This window comes from Myotis davidii, unplaced genomic scaffold (assembly GCF_000327345.1).
Source record: "Myotis davidii unplaced genomic scaffold, ASM32734v1 scaffold173, whole genome shotgun sequence".
Lineage (NCBI taxonomy): Eukaryota > Metazoa > Chordata > Mammalia > Chiroptera > Vespertilionidae > Myotis > Myotis davidii.
In genome coordinates, this window is record NW_006286303.1 from 2904237 (window position 1) to 2912209 (window position 7973).

The window sequence follows — 7973 nt, forward strand, 5'->3', positions numbered from 1 at the left end:
CCTTAACTAATAATTAAAAAAAAAAAAAAACCAAGTTGGAAAAAAAAAATAAGTATTATTTGATGTAATCACTCCTCCTACTTTGAAATGGATCCTTTTTAAGATATACACTGGGTTTGCTTCCAACTTCAATAATCATTCTTCTCTGTTGGTCTTCCTCTTTCTGGCTCATCCTTATTTTTCTGACCTCAGAGTGCCTCAAAGCCTTACCCTCTGACCACTTCTCTATCAATATTTACCTCTTCTGAAATCTGATTCAGTTTCATCTCGCACTATTTAAACACTGGTCACTTCCAAATTTGTATCTCCAGCCAATACCTTTCATCTCTACTCCAGATCCATATTATGTACTTGCTACGTAAATTCTCCACTTGCACATCTAATAGGCATCTCAATTTTACTATGTCCTAAACCAGTGGTCGGCAAACTGCGGCTTGCGAGCCACATGCGGCTCTTTAGCCCCTTGAGTGTGGCTCTTCTTAAGCCTTAGGAGTACCCTAATTAAGTTAATAACAATGTACCTACCTATTAGTTTAAGTTTAAAAAACCTGGCTCTCAAAAGAAATTTCAATCGTCGTACTATTGATATTTGGCTCTGCTGACTAATGAGTTTGCTGACCACTGCCCTAAACTGAACTTTCAGTCTTCTCCCTGCAAAATGACCCCTCCTGTAGTCATTTCCATCTCAGTATAAAAGATGTACACGATCTTTTACTGGTATACCTCTAGAAATGTATCCAATATCTGGCTATTTCTCATCATCTGCACCATTATTACACTGGTCCAAGTTCCATTATCCCTTGCCTAGATAATCATTATAACTGTCTAACCAGCCTCCCAGTTTCTGCCCTTAATATATCTGTAGTCTGATCTTAATATAGCAGTTGAGACTTTAAAAACCTAAAAGAGATTATTTCATTCCTCTGCTCAAAATCTGCTGGTAACACGCCATTCATTTCACTTATAGGAAAACCAAAGCCCTTATAATGCTCTATATAATCTAGCCCAAGTTTAAAAAAAGGGGAGTGGGGGGAGGGAGAGGTAGGCAAAGTACAGAAAAACTGCTACTGATTTTTAAATAGTTTAGTTTAATTATAATAATAGCGTATTTACATCCATAGAGTATTTATTTACTATGTATGGATGTACCACTGTTCTAAAACACTTCACAAAAATTAATCCATTTAATATACATAACTACCCTGTAAGGGAAGCACTATTACTATGTTTTATGGATCAGAAAATGAAAGAACAAGATTAGGAGATCTGCCCAAGGACACATTGCTAGTAAATCAACAAAGCCAGAATTTAAAGTTTGGGCTCTAGAGTCTAAGCTCTTAACATCACTCTACACTGTAGAATACCATAAATTCAATGGATGAAAATTGATTTCTTTTAAAATATGAAAAACAAAAAAAGAATACCACATATTAAAAGAATCAATATTTCTCTGGATCATAAGTTCTTAGCCAAACATTTTATGAAACTGCATTTAGTTTAAATAATCATATTTGGAAATGGCTATCACCAGTAATTAAGATGAGAAGAGATAGTCAAATTCCAATGGCTTTGTGACATTTAATTTTAGCTAAAAGTTTCAAGAAACTATTTCAGGGTTAAACTACATAAGGTCTCTTCCTACATTTGTATATTATAAAATATAATCTCACAGCAATTCATAATTGCAGAATAACAAAACAGAGAACTGTATAAAATAAATACAAACAAGTAACACAAAAGGTAAATGATCTGGCTAAGAACTAGTAATAGTTGGGTTATTAACTAATTTTCAGGCTCAAAGAAATAACTGATTTAAGTCAAGTTTTTTTTTTTTTTTTCTTTTTTACCTCCCTCTACCCTCTCCTACCTCCCCCCAGTCCCCTTTCCCTCTGATTATCACCATATATTTTTTTTTTAAGTCAAGTTTTTTAATGTGTTAAATCTAACACATTAAACTGCTAACATCGAACTTCCTTAGTCTTATCTAATCCTTTACTATTTTCCTGCTAATAGGCTAGCTATTTATCATGTATAAATTAAAAGGACATCTTCCAGCATATTTACCTCTTACAATTGATACCTTGAGGAACTTAAAAGTTAGATATTATCACAACAAACCAAGGAAAGAAAGAACAAGTTTTTAATATGAAACATCTCCCAGAGTGAAATTTCTACAATATGTTACTAAAAATCAGTAAAATGCCTTTAGGAGAATAGATCCGAATTTAAGGTAGTCCAATAATCCTACATAAGTAAGTGGTAATGTGCAAATTAACCATCACACCATAATGCCGTCACAAGATGGTGGTGTGCACAGTGCAAGCGGGGCAGCATGGGGCAGGGCCAGAGGCTGCTCCGTCCAGCTTCAGCCGGGGTTTCCACGGCTCTTCACACGCATGCCATGGGGTCCCAGGGGCTGCTTTACGCGACTTCTGCCAGTGTTTCCACAGCCTCGCATGCGCGCCGCAGGAGCGGGGCCTGGCAGCTGCTGCAGCGGCCTGGAGGCAGGGTATCAGGGCAGCACTCCAGGACTCAGGGCGATCCCATGGCGCGGGGGGGAGAGGTGCCGGTTCTTGTGTAATTTCACGTGACTGGTCACTAGTTCTTTATATAAGAATACTAAGCACCACCTCTCCTGAATGTAAAATTGTCTCTACACACACATATAACTATATACTATACTTCATTTCTCACTTGTTTATATTTTTTTAGAAAGGCCAGCACCAAGTAAGTTTTTCTAAATGAATTCATTTTGTACTGAAACAAAATATAATGCTTTCAGTTTTTTTGGTAGCACATTCAGAGCTTTTATATTTAAAACTAGAGGCCTGGTGCATGAAATTCGTGCACGGGGGTGGGGAGGGGGGGGGTCCCTCAGCCCAGTCTGCACCCTCTCCAATCTGGGAACCTTGGGGGATGTCCGACCATGCCAGTTTAGGCCAGGGCAGCTGACTCCTAACCGCTTGCCTACCTGCCTGCCTGCCTGCCGGCCTGATCGCACCTAACCACCTCTGCCTGCTGGCCTGATTGCCCCCTAACTGCTCCCCTGCCGGCCTGATTGCCCCTAACCGTCTCTGCCTGCCAGCATGATTGCCCCCTAACTGCTCTCCCTTGCTGGCCTGATCGCCCCTAACTACTTCTGTCTCGGCCCCCACCACTGTGGCTTTGTCCAGAAGGACATCTGGAAGATGTCCGGTCTAATTACCCTTTTATTAGTATAGATAGCATAATACAAGGAGAAGATACCAATGCCTTCAATAAACTGAGTTATGATAATCTCACTAACCTGCTTGGTGGGAGTCCACTCTTGAACAAAGAAGGAGGAGAAGTAAACTCAGCTTTTGTAGATGGAAGTGCTGCTTCCTTTTCTGAATTTCCAGTTCTTCCCTGCTGTACCTTAAAAACAAAAAAAGTTATTAGCTTGTTTAATGCAATGAAATAGTCAAAAATAATACACTGAAGGTGTCCAAATAAATTTGTGACATATGATTTGAAGTTAAATAAAAATGTTTTATTGCTGGATATTTAATAAAATTTACCTGTTTTACAATAATATTAGGTGAAAGACACCAAAGCTAGATTATGGGAATAAAGTGTTCCCAACAATTAAAAATTTCACATTAATGCCACTTAAAAGTCCAATAAACTATAGCTCTTTAGGACTTTCATTAATTCCCTTAAATTACCACTTTTAAGTCTGTGGTTACCACTCCATGTTTCAGAGTTCAAGAAAGGGTCTGGACAATATTTCCCTTCTATATTCACTACCCGTAAGCTAAGAAAACCACCAGTGGCCATTTTAGCCATTCTGATCATTTTCTATTCAGACTGTGATTTGCTATAATACAAATATTAATGATCTACTCCTGCAGTTCTAACCACTCCTCACATTTTCCCATTACCAATATCCTGCCAGTTCTATACAATGGCAAGCTGGAAGTTAGTCATCTGTCTCCTTATTACATCTTTTCAATCTACTTATTCTGTAACTTCTCCCAGATTTGTCCATCTTTTCTGTTCCTATCAGATTCTTTGAGTATGAACCAGTTGTTCTCCTTTACAATGGTAAAATGAATCTCCTTTAGGCACTCTTGTTTTTATACTCACCTTATATCTTAAAACTGTAATTAATTTATTATATTTAAAAAAAAATAAGTTCAAGTTGCCCTACACTTCAATAACATCACACCATAATTTGTGCCTATTTGTATTCTAGTGTCCCTGTTCAGACTAAATTTAGCATCACTCTCCTTTCCCCATGAGGCAAAGGCCAAGAGAATCTCAGAAACCTAGCCTGAGTCAGTCAAACCACTGATTCAAATCCAGAAACCATCTAACTCTCAACTAATCATTGTGAGAAAAAGAAACCTTTACTTCTATATTTGAGCCATTATAGTCGGATCTCTTATTAATACTTCTGAACCCAATCCCTAATTGGTGCCCCCATATAATTAGGGTTTTACATTGGCATTTTATTTGAAATAAAGAGTTCCACTGCTTAAAAGAAAAACATCCATTTAAAAGGCACTGACCCTAATGAGGAATGATGAGGATCAGAAAAAAATGGATTTGATAGATGTTTGACAGGTAAAATTGACAAAATGCAGTGATGGGAACTAAATATGACTCATTCATCAAACATTTACTAAATAACTATTTGTACCAGAGGCCGAGACCATGTGGAGAAATACAACAAAACTCCAGACTGTGGGAAAAGACAGACATAAAAACAATAAGAGCAATACAATAAATGCTATAAACAAAACTATGAGATAAAAGATGCTATGAGAACATAGAAAAATAAGTGCATTAATCTTCCACGGAATATCAGACACATGGCCTCAACTGTTCCCCTGAGCTCCAGTAATTTATATCCAACTTCTTCCATGTCTGATGAATATCTCAAAACTTAACATGGTCAAAACAAAACTACTGATTTCCCACTATCCTCCAATCTGATCCTCTCTAAGTCTTTATCCCTCAAGTAAATGGCACCATCATCTACTGAGTTGCTCAAGACAAAAAATAAAACAAAACAAAACAAAACACCTCACAATTATCCAATACATATGAACACCCAATGTTAACTTTACCTTTATAATATATATCAAACTTAAGCATTTATCATTATGTCCACTCCTAAAAGCCAGGTCAAACCCACTGACACATCTCAACCATTCTACTAAATTAACTTGTATTTCTGCTTTGGTCTCACCTGTCTAAATTCCATCCTCTATACACAGTCAAAGCAATCTTATTAAAGTATAAATGAATTCATGTCTCTCCCTGTTCAAAATTTTCTAATAGTTTCCCAATGCAGAAAGAGTAAAAGCTAAACTTCTTTTAATGGCCTGCAAGGATTTACATGGTATGGGCTTGCAAACCTCTCCAACCTTATTTTCCTCTATTCCTCCCCAACTTATCTTTATTATGCCTACTGATAATGACCTTTAAAAATTTTTTTACCTTATTCCTCTTTGTAACAACTTTTGCACTAGATATTCCTTTTACTTGGAATATTCTCTCCCCAGTTTGTCTCATGGATATCTCTAATCATTCAACTATTGTTCAAATGTCTTCTTGGAGTGGCCTTCTCTAATCATTCCTAAATAATCTCTATCCTATTATCATTTTGTATTTTCTTTAGAGAATTTCTCATTGGCATCGTTATCTGAAGTTGAATTATTTACTATAGTATGGTTATAGTCTGTTTGCTGACACTTCAACATAGAATCTTTGAAAACATGGACGACGTTCAGTTCAAATCTATATCCCACGTACCGAAAAACAGTGCCTGTCATGTAATAAGTGCTTAATATAGTATATGTCATTTGACTGACTTTGGGATTCAGCTGAAATGTCAGTTCTCCGAAGTTTTTAATAGGACACAGAGGTTATAACTAAATAATTTTTGGCATTACCTAATTAACACCTAAATTATCCATGAAGTCAGATAAACTCTAAGATACAGAATCTAAGTATGTCTAAAATGTTCACCTCCCCTCAGGACCCACCCTGAGATACTTCCTGGCACAGTCAATGCTCAATTAAAAATTGGGATGGGGGCGGAGGAAGGGTTGGAAAAGCAGAAGAGGAAAGGAAAAAAAAGGGAAAAGCGCATAAGTAAAAGAGCAGTAAGAAAATGTAGCAGCAAGACAGATGCATTTTTAAACATGTAAAAATTGCTTGTGTTTCTTCAGTTTTCTTTTCTTTTTCATTTCTTCATAGTATATTCCTTATATTAAACAATTCTGAAAACCACCATTTTGGCAATCTTCCTAATCTACTTCCATTATCATTATCTGCTTCTTTAGGATTGAACTCAGGATTATGCTCCCTCAACATTTATTTAATCAGAACCTACTATTTTTTCACATGATCTAATTTTTTACTAAATGACTGTAAGACACCATGACTGATTTTCTAAAAATAAATACATGTCAGAGCTTACATGTACAAGCAAAAGTTGACTGAAGTCTGTAACCCTGAGAAGCTGAATATTTATCTAAATTATGCTACCACTGTTCCAAAATTTAAATTATTTTGCGAAATTTCCTTCACCTGCTGTACGTAGCATTTTTTATAAAAGTCTGACATTATAAACAAAAACTAGAGGCCCGGTGCATGAAATCCATACATAGTGATGGGGGGGCCCTCAGCCTAGCCTGCACCCTCTCACAATCCGGGACCCCTTGTGGGATGTCCTAAACTGGCAGTTGGACATCCCTCTCGCAATGTGGGACCACTGGCCTGCCTGCCTGATTGCCCCTAACAACCTCTGCGTGCCTGCCTGCCTCATCGCCCCTAACTGCCTCTGCCTTGGCCCCCACCACTGCGGCTTTATCCAGAAGGATATCTGGAGTGACGCCCGGAAGGTGATTCGGCTGTCTGGTCTAATTAGCATTTTATTATCATAGATAGTATCAAAATCCCAAAATAATGGATTACAAAACTATTTAAAGTATTATTTATATAAAAACTTTACTAACCTAGGCAAATATTGACCATATAATGTTAAGGTGAAAAAAAAGAAAAGTAGAAAACCACATAGAACAGTGATGGCGAACCTTTTGAGCTCAGCGTGTCAGCATTTTGAAAAACCCTAACTTAACTCTGGTGCCGTGTCACATATAGAAATTTTTTGATATCTGCAACCATAGTAAAACAAAGATTTATATTTTTGATATTTATTTTATATATTTAAATGCCATTTAACAAAGAAAAATCAACCAAAAATATGAGTTCGCATGTCACCTCTGACACACGTGTCATAGATTCGCCATCACTGACATAGAAGGTTTTAAGATGGCAACAGAGTAGGTGGATTTCATTCACACCTCCACTCAGAACCAAACTGGAAATAAAACTAAACAGGGAAACAATCATCTTGAATTACCAACTAAAGACTATCTGAAGAGGAGACTTATAATGAAAGACTGGCAGAAGAAACCACCAAGGGACTACAACTGTACAGCAGTTTGCATGCTGTGGCTGGGGTTCAGCCTCATAGTCAGGCAGCCTGAGGGAAGATCCCAACAATGAATGGGCCAACAGCAATCAAAACCTAATTACAAAAGACGGGCCCACATAACACACACAAGGGACATTCCTAGAGCACACAGCTCAGTAGATCAAGGAGACTGCACCACTGGGTCCCAAAGGACACCTACTACATAAGGCCACATCATGAAGATGGGGAGTCATAGTGGTTCTATCTAATACATAGGAACAAACACAAAGAGAGAGTCAAATGGGGAGACAAAGAAACAGGCCCCAATGCCGGGAGCCAGTCCATCCTTGCTGTTTCAAGGGACCTGGCATATATGGCATACTGTTCTTAATATGTTTGCTCACCTTCTTGGTGCTGTGTTTTAACCAAGGTCACCTCTGTGAGAAAGGTTGTTTCCCCAGGTAGGGATTTTCCCCTGAAGTTAGGGAGGGAATAAAACCTCTTAACCCCTTCCCCAGCAGAA

General features: G+C 37.7%; 1 protein-coding gene across 8 annotated transcripts in view; it reads right to left on the bottom strand.

Moving 5' to 3' along the window:
- The window catches only part of FIP1L1 (factor interacting with PAPOLA and CPSF1), a 96607-nt gene that overhangs the window by 65670 nt on the left and 22964 nt on the right, over positions 1-7973 (bottom strand). For all 8 annotated transcript variants that reach the window (XM_006757813.2, XM_006757812.2, XM_006757815.2 and 5 more), the window contains one exon: positions 3287-3396. In XM_006757813.2, coding sequence (XP_006757876.1) covers positions 3287-3396 — 110 coding nt within the window. The remainder of the gene's footprint in view (positions 1-3286; positions 3397-7973) is intronic.